The 17,176-nt window shown below is 47.6% G+C and overlaps 1 protein-coding gene across 1 annotated transcript; it reads right to left on the bottom strand.

Annotated features, from left to right (window-relative positions):
• Positions 1-3,058: 3,058 nt before the first annotated feature.
• On the bottom strand, positions 3,059-15,858 carry Ptpmeg2 (Protein tyrosine phosphatase Meg2). The gene is made up of 10 exons (XM_078182742.1): positions 15,415-15,858; positions 13,149-13,382; positions 12,960-13,049; positions 12,606-12,746; positions 7,119-7,382; positions 6,217-6,605; positions 5,885-6,124; positions 5,618-5,768; positions 5,319-5,526; positions 3,059-5,090 (listed from the first exon to the last, which is right to left on the bottom strand). The coding sequence occupies exons 1-10, from the start codon at positions 15,445-15,447 to the stop codon at positions 4,861-4,863; spliced, it is 1,980 nt and encodes a 659-aa protein (XP_078038868.1). The 5' UTR covers positions 15,448-15,858; the 3' UTR covers positions 3,059-4,860.
• Positions 15,859-17,176: the final 1,318 nt, after the last annotated feature.

Genomic DNA, 17,176 nt, shown 5'->3' with positions numbered 1-17,176 from the left:
CACCAGATAATTTGATTAGTGAATAAAATTGCTGCCACCGTTGGAAATTTATCGCTACAATGCAAAAACTACCAAAAGAGTCAACATGGTTCTACTTGGAATGATTAATTTTTTTAAAGAGAATATATTAATAAACCGATTGCTTGAACTTTACTGTTAGCTACTTTTAGATAGTTTTACCGTTCATCTGTTATTTTTAAAAGGAAGGGCGATCCTTCTTCGGCTCGAATCACATATTTCGTAACATCCGGTAGAAATTCGCAAGTCGTAATACTGTTAGATCAATTCTCGTGATCTATCCGCCCGCAGTTTGTTAGAATGTGCGCAGAAGACTCTGTACGAATTGGCGTAGCGTGCACGTTACTCGTCCGAACACATCTTAATGAACAAAACAAAAGAACTTTGGTACCTGCTCCGGCGGATTCTTTTTCCCTTATCATTTTCATGTTGCCTTTCTTTTTTTTCGTATCGTTCACGCGTTTCTCGCCCGCTACCCTTCGCACGCCCGAGGATAATTACGAGATAGACACATACAAGTTTTCCTATAAAATCACACGTTGTTACATTCACACTTAACGGGGATCCTTAGGGGGGGTCTGGGTCGAGGGATGAAAAACGCCGAAAACCGAATCTCCGTTTCACTTCAAATAAAAATTCAACCGCGATTCAACCTCCGTCCCGAACGAGCAACAAATTCTCAACGAAACGTTCCGTTCAACCAAGTTGTGCGTCGAACATAAAAATCTTTACAAGTAGAACTGTTCTTGTCTTCGAGCTCTTAGGCTACGGAGGTTGAACTGTGAACCTTACAATTTCACAACAATATGTGCGCATATATATATATACATCGTACTAGTACTTTCAGATAAATGTTTTAATAAATATTGTATAGATAATAATATAAAAGGGCATCGTGAACTAATTACAAACGTTAGAGACAAAATAATAATAATAATAATAATAATAATTAATAATAATAGTAATAAAATAGTAATAATAAACGTGATTGTACCGATAACATGCCCTTCATAAGGTAACCCAAGAGTAGGAGGAACGTGCGTACGTCGACAAATGTTCGAACTTATTTAACTTTGACTAAGCGTTTTACAACAGCGCCTCTCGTTATATAAAATTCGAAGATCTCTCTAACAAACAGCGCTCACCGTCGACGTCGGTCGATCACGGTGCTAAAAATTTCTTGCGCGTTCAATATACACAGACTCTGTACAGAAAAATACACGCGTCGGATTCTGGGCAATAAGCTTGAACGCTGCGCAAACATTTGCCGTCTCCCAACAACAATTACCACGCTTCTCAATTTTCAACTTTCTTCCAAGTATATTTATAATTTTCTTAAACGCGTTTCCACTGCGCTGGAAATCCGCGGGAAATTTCTAAATTTTTCGGAGAAACTCTGTTCGAGACTATTAATCGGAAACTAATAATCGTTCTTGATCGATACGAACTTTGGTTGCACGGTCAATGGAGAGAAGATTTCTTTTTTTCCATTTTCGATCGGAGACAAACGTTTTTGCCCGACGCTTGCATTCCCCAGCGAGAACAATCGCGTCGCTCAACGTCGTTTATGGCAAATCGAATAGAATCCGAGATAATTAAGATAGAACCGCGGGTTCTAATGAAAGGATTACAAATCGGTGAAACGAAAGGAATCAAAGTTTTCTAATCGGCTATCACATAATCGTGCCTAGGTTGTCGTTAACGGTCGCACAGGCGCGGGGAACACTGTCGCGACGCCATATTGTCGTCCCAACAACGATCCAGCGTCGCAATTTTCTCTCGCTCTCATTCTCTCTTTCACAACTATTCGACACACATTGAACAAACAGATAATCAGACATTGGGTGGCTGGAAATCGGACAGTTTCAACACTCATTCATTCGATAGTTTACGGTACTCGGATCGCTCAATAAAATGCTCTACGGCGGAACTTTGTGCGGGCACTGCTTTTCGCGGAACTGTTCGCGACACCATGATCTACGAACCGCAATCTTTCATGCGAATTTACAACGGTGGAGGACCATATCCGACGGTAACAATTTCAACTGTTTTCTGGTACGCACAGCCGCGTTAAAGTCTACGGAACTTTACTGATTTTTCGAGACTCTGTTCTGAAACGCGTACGAGTCCGCAATCCACATCGCAGTTTTCAAATCGGAAGCTGTGTTACTGCTTTAATGTATCTTCATCGGCCGATTGAGAACTGAATTTTCCTTTAAATTGTGTCTTTTTCGCATGTAAAACAGCGGTTGTATCGATAAGTGACATCCGTAAAGCTAACGACAGGTGCTGTAAAGCCGCCGAGTGATCGAGAACAACGCGTACAACGAAAAATAAGTTGCGGGAAGCTAAGGGTAGTGCACAACGCGCAACCCTGACATTGTCAACGCAAGTGGTTCTCTGATCAGAGGTCACTCGGTAAAAGCCTTAAATTAGAAATCACATCTCACCCCTATGTAATCTTGCTTTCTCTCTCTCTTTCTCTCTCTCCCTCGCGTACATTAGAAGGCTTTCATGGAAGAACGTAAACTTCGAATCAGCAAACGTCATTCCGCTAAGAACTTTAAACGACTTGTACAGTCGGCACCTCGAGAGACAAGTTAACTTCGAACTACTCTCGTAGAAAACTCGAATGTTTCAAGTGATATTACTGTTACATTTGGAAAATTTCTGTCGACTTAAACAGCTCGCTACAATGCTTCCCGTTTCGCAGGTGAATTCCTAATTTTATTAACTTGCTCGCCGAGGCGACTGCATCTCCGTTTGATTCTCGAGGTAAAACTAGTCAATGATCTTGTCATCGATACAGCCGTTCAAAACGTTTAACGCCGATCTCCTCGTTTCGTCGAACGGAGCGTACTTGTAATATAACTATAATGATCCCTGATTGGCCAATCCCTGCGAAAGGAATCGTTCCGCGAAATTGTCACTTTCGCGAGAAGCACCGCGACCACCGAGCTCGATCAAACCACTATCGGCGAGCTTTCAGCAAAAATAAATCTGCGAAAATATCCCTTACACTGATTTCTATAAACTCTCATCTCTTTTTCTCTCTCTCTCTCTTTCGCTTACAATTTTAATACATAGTGAGACCGGCTTGCATTATTTCGGTGAGACACCGTCAGTTTAGACGAGGTCGATGGCCGCCATTGCAACATCCTCGTCAGCGAAATTTAGTTTCCGCGCGTTCGAGCTTTACTTCTACCTCAATTGTTCTGAGATGGTTTTTAGTAGATAATCTTTGGTCACCCAAAAAACTGTCTATCAACACGATCGTGTCGGTTATTATTTATTTTCCGCACGACGAAGGCCGTACGTCGTAACACGTTTATAGTAATAATAATTAATAATAATGATAATATTAAAGGATTCTCAGAAACACATGCGACTATCCCATTTTGGACACCGATAAAACATCACATTCTCCCCGTTTTAAATACCAGAAACCTCTCTCGTAACATCGGTGTTCTCTGCGAATGTCGTCTTTGAAATGGTCGAAGTTTCGAGCTCAATCGATCGCCTCGAATGAGGCTCGCCGGCTTTTAACCCTCTCATATAAAGATTCTACAACAATCTATCGTTACGAGCTTTGTACTTGGCGTAAATTCAGGGGCCGGGCGTGGCCCGGAAGCGCGTAACCGACCACGAATCACGTTTTCCTCGCTTTTAGTCGAGGGTCGAGTTATTCCGTAAAATATCCCAGTGTGGTGGAAACACTTTCGACGTCGATCGACGAGGATTCGACTGTGTCGAGTTCTCGGAGATTTCGGTGGAATGAAATTCTGATTCATCGTTCGTTTCATAAATTAACCAATGGAATATTTTATCAGAACTCAGCCCGCGGTCCACGGCGAGGAGCGAACGAAACGTTGCAACGAGTACAATCGTCGAGTCGCGTAAGAGCTCGTACGGACTTGTAAAATAAAATGCAGCTGGGCGTCGTTAATAGAGAATGCAGATCGACCGTGTCCAGAATGAATAGTATGCGTACGCTGTGCACCGCCACAGACACGTAACAAAGCTTTCACGGTTCTAGAACGGAAGCAACGCTAATTTTCAAACCCTTTCGCTGGTGGCGGTTCGATGCGCTATGCTCTTCGACAATCGCTTGAACGCGAAACGCATCAACAGAGAGATTAATAGAGGCATCGTTGAAAATCTATGAAACAGGACAACTCGTATCCGTTCTATATAATATATTTATATATATGTATTTTTATATATATATATATAAATACGTATATATTTCATTTAATTGACATAGTACTTGTTGTTTTCTCTTTTTCTTTTTTATCTTTCTTAAATGGAATGTTTACAAGGTTGAGGCATTTCTCAGAGCGTCTCTAATAAATTCGCAATCATCTTCTCAGAATGTACAATAAAATTTACATATGAGAGGGTTAAAGGTAGAATCGGCGGTATCCAATGGACAGCCATCTTCGTTTCAACGTTAATTCCTCTAACATCGGTGTCCACGGCGCACCGTTTGTTTAATCGACACTGAATAATCCCGTTCATATCTTCTATACCCTATCGTTTCTTGTCGTTTATACGGATTCCATTGTTTTTAAAATATTCGCGCACGCAGAAATATCGAGGATTCCTGGGTTCACGGATTTGGCCTTGAAAAAAGTCTAGTTTCCACTGTCGGGATACCCCTATAGATTCGGTATTTCGTAGCCTAACGTAAGAGTAGAAATCGGAAATATTACATCGATGGAGATGATAGCAAAAAATAACTTTCAGTTATTTAAGCTAGAGATAGGCTATGTGAAGGAGAACTATTACGCATACTCGGGAAGAACATCAATCTCTGGTACATGATAATAGAGCGTTTATCCTCTAGTCGGAATCCACTTCTATGGGTGGAGGTAACATAGCGAGATGTTGCGGACTAAGCATCCCCCTGGAGAGTGCGTATTCTGCCAGAGCACGATGGCAGAAGACGTATTGGTCTGGCATTTGAATACTGTAGGCCCTCTGTGCTCGGATTTTCTCCACCGTGCCACGGATGTCCACGGTCCCGGTGTCCTCTAGTCGCGATATGCAAATATCCAACGTGCAGAACGTTCCTGCGCACAAATTACAACAATGTTTCATTGCATCCCCGAACCCCTCGACGGTGTTCGATCAATTATTACTAACGAAGGCGTGCCAGCTGAAAGGTGACGAACATATTAAAAGAATGTCGATGCGTCGGTTTGAAATTATTAAACTAAACTCGTTGCTTGACGCATACGTCTAGCAATTTTCAATCCACACAGAGATCCCTAGTCCACCGATCGGACAACTCGCATTACCTGTCCTTCCTATTCCGGCGCTGCAGTGAACGACTATGGGAGGCCCACGCGGATGTCCAGCCCATGTGTCCCCTCTGTACGCGAGTAATTTGTTTTGTTGTTGTCTTACTAAGGCTAGAAACTGTAGCAGAGCTCTGGCCGACTGTGGAACGCCATAATCCGGCCACGCTGTGTACAGCATATGGCAAACCTCTCTTGCCTCATCAGTCTGAAATGATAACATATTTTGCATTCTCGTCGTCCGGCTGCGTTGACACTATAGTACTGTATTTGGCAACATCCGTCAGCGGTGTATGTACCTTGTTATTTGTCAGGAGCAACATAGATATCGTGTAATCGGGATTGACGTTGACTTCCAACGTGGTTACCGTGAAACCACCTGCTTGTACCTCGTCGCCGGGTACCGGGCCCCAATACTGTGCGCACTTCGTACGTCCCCGCTCCACCACTCTGAAACAAAGACGCGATCACAGTGGAACCAACTGTTCGGAATTTCGGATCACGCAAAAGTACGCAAAACGCCTCGTATTATTAAAGCGGAGAGCACGGATTACTCTAATAGTTACCTAGTAGTCATAACAACGACCAGCGTTTGCTGTTCCCAGACCATCCTCCAGAAATCGCCGCAGGTCTTCAGGAGGGGACCCTGCGTGCTGATGAACGCATTCTTCTGCTTGTAGCCGTCGACGAAATTCGCGTTTATGTAATCGGAGGTGGAGTCTCCGTCTATCTGGGACAGGCACACTCTACTGTGGTCGTAACAGAGCACGTCCGTGTACCGGTTCTTCGATTGGTTTTGTCTCAGTCTGAAACGTTACGAGCCGCTTGATAAAACCAGAATATTTGGAAAGGAGTCGGGTCTAGTCTCTGAAAAGAGGTCTCGGCGAAAGCGACGTACTTGGCGTTGTTGAAGGAGCCCTCCGGCGGTCTCTGCTTGATATCTGCGTACTCCGCTATCAGGCCGGCGCGTCCCCTCGAATGGATGTCCTCGATGAGCTGCTCCATACTGACTGCCTGAAGCCCGAGGTCCCCGTGGAGGCTGTCGTCATCGCTGAACCCTGAGCTAGCTGAGGACGGCGGTTGCACTGGTGACGGCGCCTCATCGGTTCCCATCCAGACGTCACCATTCGTGATCTCGATGTCCCCGATGTTCGAGATACCATTTTTCACCTTGCTCTTATCGATTATAGGACTAGTCGAGCTACTGACCGTGGTGCCATTCGGATTCTGGGCGGCCGTGTGGTTTTTCGATGTGGGCGAAAGCGGACTACCCACTCTGGGGGTATCCTGTGCATGGAAAAGTTCGCGTTCCAATGATTCCATGACCTTTTCGCAGCGTGCCCTACACCGCTGATTGCCGAACCGAGCCTCCAACAATCTCCGAAAATGCTTTTCACCCGAAAACCATTTACCAAAACAAGTTGCAACCGTTTTACCTCCAGGAAAGAGCTACTTTTCTCTGCGGCGACCTTGCTACCTTTTTGTCCGCGCACAAGTAGAGGTCTCTCTTTTGAGACCCTTAAAGTCTCCGAGAGCCTCGCGGACCTCCAGAGAGTAGCTTTTTCATGGAGCCCGCTGTGCCTAAAGAGCCTCTAATTCGCTCGCTTCGTCGGAGACATCTTGAACTCTAAGCTAATTGAGGCGGTCATTCTGCTAAATCGATTAGCAGCCCGCGAAACGAACCGCGGCTCCAAAAATAATCGCGACCGTTAAATTCATGGAAATTCACGTGACGACGATTGGTTCGGTTTCACCCAAGAATTTGGCAATCAGCTTGCGAGTTTAACGGACGACACTGACCTCGCGAAGTTCACCCCCGCCTCTGTTTGTCATGGATTTAAGACAGTGGAGCAACCATGCCTCATGCTGTACCTCCAAGGTGCCCTCCAACCGGTGCGGTAATGATTCCCGTGGGATGTGTAACGTTAATTGGGGAATCGATACGGTGAACACTCTGTCCCTCAGTTTCTCGCGGACGAACAGCCGCAGGATCTTGAACGGCGCCTTGAACCAGAGCGGCGCGGTCACGATTAACACCTTCTTCAGCTTCGCCGGGTAGCCGCCCTGCAAAACCAAATAGTCCGCTATGCAAACGAGGCTCGTACTACCAACTGCCGGTGCTCCGGCACGGGGATCATCGTGCGTCCCGCGTCCAACTGCTCGGGACCCGTACAACAACTGCACTTGACCGCTATTTCAGGTGCCAGATAGACGCTTGGCAAACTCTATTAATCCTTGGACCGCGGCGGTCCGCCTCGAACGAAAAATTCAAGAACACCATCGACTCGTCGACCTGACCAACTTCTGCCGTACGAATTGCCAGGGAATCGGGCACGCACTTCGAGGACACGGCCGAGGGATGATAGAAGGACCGCCGACCGTTCTCGCGGCAAGAGAACCACCCGTTTCCCGAGGTTCGAACAAAGCCGGCAACGGAAAACGCGAAGTAATCGACACTAATGCGACACTAACACGTTCACACAATGCGACGAGGAGCATGCTCGAGGTGGTGTGCGGCGAATGTGTCTTCCTCGAGCGACGTACGCACCGCACATCCGGCGATGCGGTGCAGCGCGGAGGAAGAGGAGAGGGAGAGAGAGAGAGAGAGAGAGGAGAGAGGAGAGGAGAGGAGAGAGAGAAAAAAAATGAGGCGTTGCGGTATTAAAAAGCGATCGGTTCAGGTGACTGCATAATTTATTTTCGAAACGGAGCGACCTTTCAAAGACGTTGCAATAATAGCACACCGGAGTTTATAAGCCGGGAGCTAGTGCCAACTGCGAGGAGGTGGTCCGCGGTCTCTATGCACGTTTAATGCGCGGACAGGTCTGTCGTTGCCGAGACACGTAGCATTAGAGACCAGCTAGCCACCGAGTTCGGAAGGATTAATAAGAACCAGCTGGTAAATGGCCGGGGGAATAATTCAGTCGACGAAACGGCGCACAATGAAATTTTGAGGTCAACGGAAAAAGTCTCGAGGACAATGACGAGAAGGAAAGAAAGAGAGAGAGAGAGAGAGAACGATAGAGAGGTAAAGGGAGAGAGAGAGCGAGCGAGAGAGAGAGAGAAGGTGGGGTGGAGTAGGTGAAGAAAAATGTTTTCCGATGTGGAGCATGCAAAATGCAGCAGGCACGAGAACTTAACCCTCCGTACCCTCTCTCGTGGTGTGTATAGAGGGCGGAAGTAACCGTAACGGCAACGACGTCAGCAGCACGCCACTACATCTCCACGATCTTAAGCACACAAACCCCGTTACGTCGGAAACCAGCCAAGCCAGCAGCAGCAGCAGCAGCAGTAGCGAGTAGCGAAGAAAAGGTCTCCGATCCGATAATTCCCTGTTGGGTTTTAGGCCGGGGTCGTCGAGCCCGTTACAGATGCGGGGCAATCAGCAGAGCAGATTCGGTCATCCGGACAGATAGCGGGCTGGGAGACACGGTGAATCGATAGATTAGAGCGTTCTGTTACGTGGATGCACCGGGCCGAGTACTTGTCGATCAGGCATCGATCACTCGGGTTCGGCCAAGTCCAAGTCGTAGTCACTAGCACTGGGATCAGTCCCGGGTCGGGAGAGCTCGGGCTTATCGGGGGCGTCGATGCGATCGAAAAATCACTGCCGGCACTCGGTCAGTCAATCGATACCGCGGAATTAGCGTAACCGAGCTCGCACGCTTGACACGGATCGAACGGACGTCGACGACGGTGACGCGTGTCCGTCGTACATCGCGCGACGACCAACTCCCGCGGCCCGCGACGAGGAGACGCGCGAGAACCAGGTGAAAATCAGGCTCGGAATAGGGACGAGAGAGCACCGGTGTGGCCGCCGAGAAAAGAAATCGGACGACTGCGACTCTCGTTCTTTCTCGCTCTCTCGATCCGTCCGCGATAACGCCGCAAAGGGGTCACGATGATTACTGACCGCGAGCGTCGCGATGCTCTCCTGCGTACGAACGCATGCGCGCCAACCGACCCCTTCTTTTCGCCGCCACTCGCCCGCTGCTTCCAACATCCCTTATGTGAAATTTCTTTCTGCCCGGCGGGGTTCGCGATCCTGTGTGTGTTCGGTGACGTATCGCGACCAGGGTCTCTCAACGAGACACTTACCGGGGGTGACGGGCAAGCAACCCCTAACCGACCAGAGCAACCCCTGCGCCCGGCTTTACTCGAACAAGATTTAAGGGGATGTTGTCGGGCCGTGCGGTGCGTGCACCTGGCTCCGACCGCCGCTCGAAAAATCGATTTTTCGAAAATAGGAGACACATCGCCGCCGGGACTCTGCCTCCGGGAAGACTATTGATTCCAAGGACGACGGACGCCTTTTTTTAGAGGCGAAACTCGCCTTTCTCGAGCGATGCTTCACAAGTGCCTCCGATAAACTGGGATGCGCCCGTGCGCGCGAGCCAGGTTTTTCCTTTTTATCAACAATTTACGCGAAGGCCGGCCGGCGTTACCGGGATGCGAATGCGAACAAATCGTGGCGGGTTTCGCGCAAAAGTGTCGCAAATCGACTTCATAAAATTGCTAAGAAGTTTAAGCAACTCGATCTGTGGAAACTGAAATTCGAAAGTTAACCCTTTGCAGTCGGAGCCATTTAACTAGGAATAAAAAATATTTCTTCAGACATACAGTGTTTCCATTTTAAATAACCTGGAGCATTTTATACATTATAAAATTGAATTTTATAACTTACGTAACAGATAATAACTCTTAACAATTTTTCAAATGTTAGTAAATTTGATAAAGATTATTTTAAAACGTAGCATGATAATTTTTGGAGGTGCCTAAGAGTCGCCATTCGACTGCAAAGGGTTAATATTTATTATACTGATTGATGATAGGCTTCTCAATGTGTCTAAGAAAATTTCGATACTTATTCTTTGAAATAACAATGTCAAGAATGTTAAATTATATTAATCTGAATAATCGGATGGATTATTATCGTTCCAAACAGTTTTTTTAAAGAATTGTTAACTGTCGTTTATAAGGGAACTATCAGAAATATGCCATTAAATAAAGCGTTAACTTCATCGCTTCCTAAATATACATATACTATTAAAACTCGATTTATTCGAATTTATTGCAATAAGAATAACAACTGGAAATTATTTAAAAAAAATTAGAATCACCGGTTTGCGATCGACTGTTGAACTCAAGTTCGATAGAGTTCGTCGTGCAATTGTTCGCACTCGTTGACTCGTCTCGTCGTACGGATTATACATAGAATAGTAAAACGTTTATCCCTTGTCTGCCTACGCAGACGCGTCCTAAAATAATAATTTATGAACAAGTCTGCTGCCCACGCGGGAGATAAATAAAACTTGTTCAGTAGGCCGCGATTATACACGGAAACAGAACACATTTATTTCTGAGCATGGCGGCTAAAAAGATTAACCCCTTGCCGCGCTAACAGCGTGTCAAGGTTACACGTAATCCACCAAATATAGATATTGCGAAATGAAAATGAGATTCTACTTTCCTAATGCCGATATATTATTACAATATACGCATCGATTGCAAACAGAAAAACAAAAGCCAAGTACAATTCGATTTCATCCTCTAATAATTTTAATAATCTCGAATCAGTACACAAATCAGTTTATTCGAGTCTTTACACAGTCTTCGCAATTTCACGCATCCTTTTTCCACCATGAACGCATGAAATCCGTAGTCCACCGATTACAATCGAAAGGGTTAACAAGCAAGAAGCGCTAATGAACAGTAAATCGCGGCGAGTAACGGGTAACGATTTATTATGAACGGCGGTCCTGGTACTGGCACGCGTTTTGTCCAAGCATGGTCGTCCGGATCTACTAACGCAGTCGAAAAAGTTGCACCGATGGAAATCGCTCGATCAGCGGATAGTTGTCGGCGAAGGCGAATTCCACTGACGTGGAAATACCGAGAAAGCGGGTATCCGAGCGGGCGGTCGCGATTCAGACGGCAATTTATCAATCAGGTGGCCGGTGAAAAGAGCGGAGTTTCATCGTCGTGGAAGTTTTCAGTCGCTGGCCTGTTACGTGGGTAGCAGCGATCGCGCGGCATAAATGCGAATAATAGAGCGGAACCGAAAGAGTATCGGCGCGCTATTATGCGAGGTGGAAAGCATCGGAACAGAAGCGTCGCGGCGTCGTTTCCCTTTCCGCAGACACTGTTTCCCGGAGGTGACGGGATCGGCGCAGGGCTCTCCAGCAGGAAAAGCGAGGCTCGGTTGCACGAGCTTCCTGGTAAACAACCAGCTAAACGCGGAGACAGTATTTTTATCGTGGAGACGGGCGCGGTGACGCAAACACCTCGTTATAAATAGTGGTCGTAAGTACCCCATAATTGAGTCATTCCGGCGAAACCTTTGAGACACCCTTGGCGAGCCCATTGCCGCCGCGGCTCACTGGGCAATTGCAGCCCAGAGGTTTTCGTCGAGCGTGAACAACCCCCTTAAAGCTTTCCTGTTCTTTGAGATGCACCCCACCATGCACGAGACGCTCCGGAATCACTTTACGTGCCCCTAACCCTCCATTATACACGGTGTCTTCGAACGGCGTATCGCTGTGGGGGCCGGGGACCGATCGATGATTTCTGAGTGGATCGTGCCCCTGAAACTATCCCTCCGTGATACGCGTAATCCGGAAAATAATCCGCGGACGCGATCGAACCGACACTCGTGGCCACCGACTATTCTAGGAAGCGTTCGAAGAAATAATAAACGTCCTCGATCTCGCTTTATCCACCGTCAAAGCGAGCCCGTTCACCGGAACGTGGATATTAGAAAGAAAACAGCGTGCACAGGCGCGCGCGCTCGCGCGTTTTCCGCCAACGATTTCTATGGGTTTCGGAGCGCTTTCGCGCACCGACGGCACGCGTGCGTTACGCGTCCTGATTTCGTTCGCAGTCGGAATAAAAGACAAAGATGTTGATTTAATTTCCTGCGCGAAGATAATGGCCCATATTTGGAGCGATCAATTGGCGGGGCGACGAAAGCCCCTTTTGTTTCACGAGGCTCCGGCAAATACGGACGCGCGTCGGGTCTCGAACACGACATCGTGCGTAGCAGCAGGTGATCGAGAATATCGCGGTCGCTCGAATTAACGGGCCGATTGCGCGAATATGTTGTTCCGATACGATGTTGCATGATACGAGCGAGGCTCACGCTTCCGAGAAAGTCGATTGTGTTCGAGGCAGTTCTCGGATAGGTCTGTAGACTCGGAAGTCGCAGAGAGACTTGCGTACCGAGAACGGCGTGACGAGGTCGCGGAAGAGAGGATTGCGGCTGCGGAAATGCTGGGATGCGGTACTCACCTTCAAGAGGGTGAGGATCTTCTGCGAGAGATCGTAGTCGAAGTTCTGGTACTTGCTGTCGGACATATCGTAGATGAAGACCAGCCCATGCTTCTGGGTCTCGGCGCTCTCGAGTGCCGCGTCCAATTGATACACAACGCCCTGCGACGCAACAGAGAAAGTTCCATTGTTAGAGGTGTCTTGTGACAAAGCGGCCATTAGGCGTCGACTTGTTGCATCATCCCTTATTATTCAGTATTGAAGTGCATTGTGTGTTTGCCGATGCTAAATGGGAATTGTAAACTCTCTTGTCGCCGGTCTAATTTGCATCGGCATCGGGCCAGCCGTGGTTCGGAACGGTTATAGATTACTCACTTGCAGGGTTGTCTGGTGCGTGGTGTTCTGGGGAAGGTGCAAATGCGCCGTGAAGATCGCTATAGCCGCCCCTGTTGCGTCCCTGGAAGGCTGGAATTCAACGTGCAAACGGAACAGATTAATTATAGGCGTTACGGAAAAAAAAAACGGTTCGCGGGTACTCTATCGATCTCGGCGTCGTCGTCTTACCAGGACTGTAAATTTCCCTGTGCGTAATTCGCTGAGCAACGGTTCCTGAGTAGGGTGCAGATCGGCTAGACCTTCTCGCCTCCTGGTGGCTTCGTGTTGCTCGTACAAAGCTAAGGCTCTGGCTACCTCGAACTTCCTAGCCGTTAAGAACTTCACTGCTGTGCTCCAGGACTCTGGACCGGCCCTCCTGCCTGCCCGGCACTTGTTCACTGCCTCTATAAACTCTTTCGTGGCCTTTAAATTGAAACACAATGCACGTTAGCTCTTGAGACAATCATCGAGCCGGCTGAACGGGGGGGCTGCTAGTTTTAGATCAATATTGGGCAAGGTAGTTCCTCGAATCAATATTTTCTTACGAAACAGCAAAGGACTGTACAGCGACGCGTGTCCCAGCCTTTGAGCTTGGCTTAAAACGGCGATAGAAACCAGGTGTGTTCCGGGGAAGCCTCGGAACGTGGTAACAAAAAAAAGCATGAGGTAGCAGACAGGTAGCAGACGGTCGAAAGCTACAATTTTATTCCGGCACCGGAGAGGGGCTGGGAATAGGCAGGCACGGTCGAGAAAGATGGAAGAAAGGTTCGTTACTTTTTTTTTTTCTGTGGCCGACCGGTGCGATCAACAATCGCCGGAAGTAGGCATTCATTCTCGAGGTTCCGCCGCTAATTAATCGCGAATAAGTCTGTCCACGGGTGTTTAAAATGATCGAACGGTCTCACGGCGTTTCTACGCTTTCGAAACGCGCGACAGTCGTTCGTCAATGATTTGTGTACATGCTCTGAGTACCGATCTGACTTCCGGTGGCCGACTGCCTCCCCACCGGCCACTTCCGCCATAGTACGCTCGCCGGGGACCGCGGCCACGGTAAATGGATAGGTTCGCTCCAGGGTCAAGAAGAAACTTAATATCGCGAATCGATACTTTGGTTAAATTCCCCTCTCTCGGTACCGTCGCTTCGACGAACGATCACGATTACGCCCGGCTTCGTCGCCGACGGGATACATCGCCGACGGAAAACGCTGTCGTTCGCGTAAAACTACGCAGTCGTTAACCTCGCTGTAAATTCTCTGCCTATTCTAACGACAAATATTCGATGATAAAATCATCGCGACCGTTGCAATGAAATTTCATGAACGGTAGTATCATCTTTCAGGTTACTGTCAACGAAAACTATAAGCGAACATTTAAAACTTCAGCGATTGTAAATGGAGAGATTCACGAGCATTTTTGTCACTGTTATAATTAAAAAGAATTTGTAGAAGCGCCCTGAGACTCGGACAATTCTCAAATAGAAAATGTTAAAGCCTGTCATGGTAGACTTGGCGTTAAGTGCAGCGCAACTTTTAAACAACTTCCGGTGACTGAAACGTTAAAAGCAATACGGTCTCCGGTAAGATGCTTCCCGGGAGAATTTAGCGTCGAATTTTCTGTAGAAGGCCGTATTCACGGATCACTGAACATCGTCCGCGTACTTTTGAACGGCAGTGTACGCGTGCCGTCGGACGCGTATCGATTTTCTTGCATTTTTCATTTCCCTCTTGAAGCGGTCCTCCGTCTCTCTTTCCCGCGGTTCCCCCGGTTCCGACGGTGTTTACGGAACGGAAAAAAGAGTGTTCGGGCTCGTCCGTCGTTTCAGCATTAATTTATCACGAGCTCGTTTCCTCGAGCCAGTTCCCGGTACACGGGACACAAGGAACCGACGGGCGCGGATGCGGTTACGGTCGCGGCTTCGACGTTATTCCTGCGATGACAGTGTCTGGCTGAATGGGAAACCGTCGGACGATCAAACGTCGACGTACGCACGCGAGAGGCACGAACGAAAATCCGCTGGCCGTCGCGCGCAATCAACAAGCATCACGTATGCTTGTCTCGAATGGGATAATCGTCGCGAGATATCCACGGAAGCGGTTTAAGTGGATACCGGTTCCTATTGTCCCGCAATTTCGGTTCGAATTTTCCTGAGAAACAGAGAGAATTCAAAGAACCGGACGGACAGAGACGGAGACACGTAGATTAACGCACAGAGAGAAGAGAGATAGATAGAGAAAAAGACACAAAGGGAGACAGAGATAGCGCGCGCGAGACAGAGAGAGTGGGAGAGAGAAAAGGATGAGGGAGTGATAAAGATAGAGAGGAAACGAACTACGTGTTTATATTACTCGCCGTAAACACGTCCGGAATGCGTCCAAGATCGGGCCGTCTCACCGATTACCAAAAACGGTTTTCAGATAGCCGACGGGAGGGATCGATCGACCGCTGTCGCCCTTACCTGTTCCTGCTCGACGGTTAACGTGGCTGCCATTTTGACTTGACGCGCACTGACATAACCGACAAAAAACCGCGCACCACTCTCGCTAACGGATATTTATTTTCGAGGCTAGTCCCACGAACCACTGCCACATTTTGTGCCACGACCCGCTTGTTCCCTTCTGCTCCCGGTACTCGCGTATTCAAGCGGGTACTAGCGATCGACGGCCGGTCCGAGTCACTTGGTCGACTGATAGATCGGTCCGGCTCACGTTCATTGTCCGACGCTCGACACCACGATATAGCGAACACACGAATGCCGTGCCTCTCTCTCTCCTCGCTCCGTTCAGACGCTCGATCGCCGTCTTTCTCGACACAAGTTCAGCGCCATCTTGAACGCAGATTCCACGACCCGTGTAGGTGACACACTGTACCACGCGCTACTGCCTGATCCATAAGGGGTGTCACGGAGTTTTACCGAGTGGTAGGGATTGGACAGACATACCTCGCCATAGGCCTTATCTCTCGAACGATGGTGGGGGAACCGTCCGACGGGAAGCATGAATTCAGGGGACGGTCGGACCCAGAACTTTCAAGAAAAACTACGTTTTTACATGTGCACGATACATGCGAGCGAAAATGGGATACAGGGTTTGAAAGAGTAGAAATTTTCGAATATTTAACGGTAAGAATTATTTGGCGACTCGCCGCGGTTTCTTTGTAGCAGTGTAAATAACGTAAACCAGTTCGGCTTTGAATCATGGGCGCAGGAGCCGTTTGGGCCAAAAATCTCTAACGAAAGAACATTTTCTTATAGAGTTAATATCTTGCTGCTAAAAACCGAGTGGATATTTCAAAAAAGTGGAGATTTGTGCATATTTACCGGTAAAAATGATTTCATGACTCGTCGTGGCCTCTTTGTCTCAGCCTGACAAGCATGACTGGCCCTAACTGGGACCAACAACCGCAGCAAATGGGTCTTTATTTCTGCTAATATTATTTCCTAAGGTACTCGCGATAAGGACATTTAAAACTAAAAATTTCTTGCCAGGTCATTGCTGCTTCTTTATAGGAAATTGAAAAAAGCCTAGAAAGGACAAAATAGATCTTGCCATACCGTTCGCGTTGCGTTAAAAATAAACGTTCTAAAATTAAGATGGCGTGGTTAATGAGATTGACACTGCGAATGGGTTGCCAGTTAATTTATCTGACTGCTTCGACAAAGAAACATTTTTCTGTTCGGTTAATTTATCATTTGCTTGGGAATTCTGAACGCGATGAGTAATCGTCGTTTCGAAAGCAGTTGGGTCTGCCACGCGCTATATGTCATTAGTTAGCTGCAGATTTACACCAGTTTTATCGGTTGTTGTCTGTCCTCCTCACGCCGGATATATGCTATCATTGACAGTGTATAGCCATCGTCAAAAGCCTCCATAGCCGCGTTGTCGTGATCCCATAGGATTTCGTGAAAAAAAGGGGGGTATGTGACCTAATAGGAGAGGTATCTCTCCTAGAGCACCGTAAGCCGCTGTCTATGAACACGTGCCTAGATGCACTCGGTTACGTTCGCGAATTAATAAGTCCACTTTCTCATTTTTCCACGGATAACGCTTCTCGAATTCGAATCAGAAAGTTTCGCCGTGGACGCGAGTGGGATCTATGAATGGAAAACGAGTTCTTCCTCTGCTCATTCTTACGTTACAGCCACTCCCACTGGTCCCAGCTGATTCCTCATCGGACGGCCCCTTCCTTCTTTCCTTATCGTCATCGTTAACTTTAGATGC

Source organism: Augochlora pura, chromosome 6, assembly GCF_028453695.1.
Source record: "Augochlora pura isolate Apur16 chromosome 6, APUR_v2.2.1, whole genome shotgun sequence".
Classification (NCBI taxonomy): Eukaryota; Metazoa; Arthropoda; class Insecta; order Hymenoptera; family Halictidae; genus Augochlora; species Augochlora pura.
This window is presented reverse-complemented; position numbering and strand designations above follow the sequence as displayed.

Excerpts from the sequence above, each read along its gene's own strand:
- Ptpmeg2 (XM_078182742.1), bottom strand. The coding sequence starts at position 15,447 with ATGGCAGCCACGTTAACCGTCGAGCAGGAACAG. Across the intron at positions 13,383-15,414 it reads TAACCGTCGAGCAGGAACAG|GCCACGAAAGAGTTTATAGA; the intron begins GTAAGGGCGACA and ends TTCAATTTAAAG. Across the intron at positions 13,050-13,148 it reads CAGGGAAATTTACAGTCCTG|CCTTCCAGGGACGCAACAGG; the intron begins GTAAGACGACGA and ends GTTGAATTCCAG.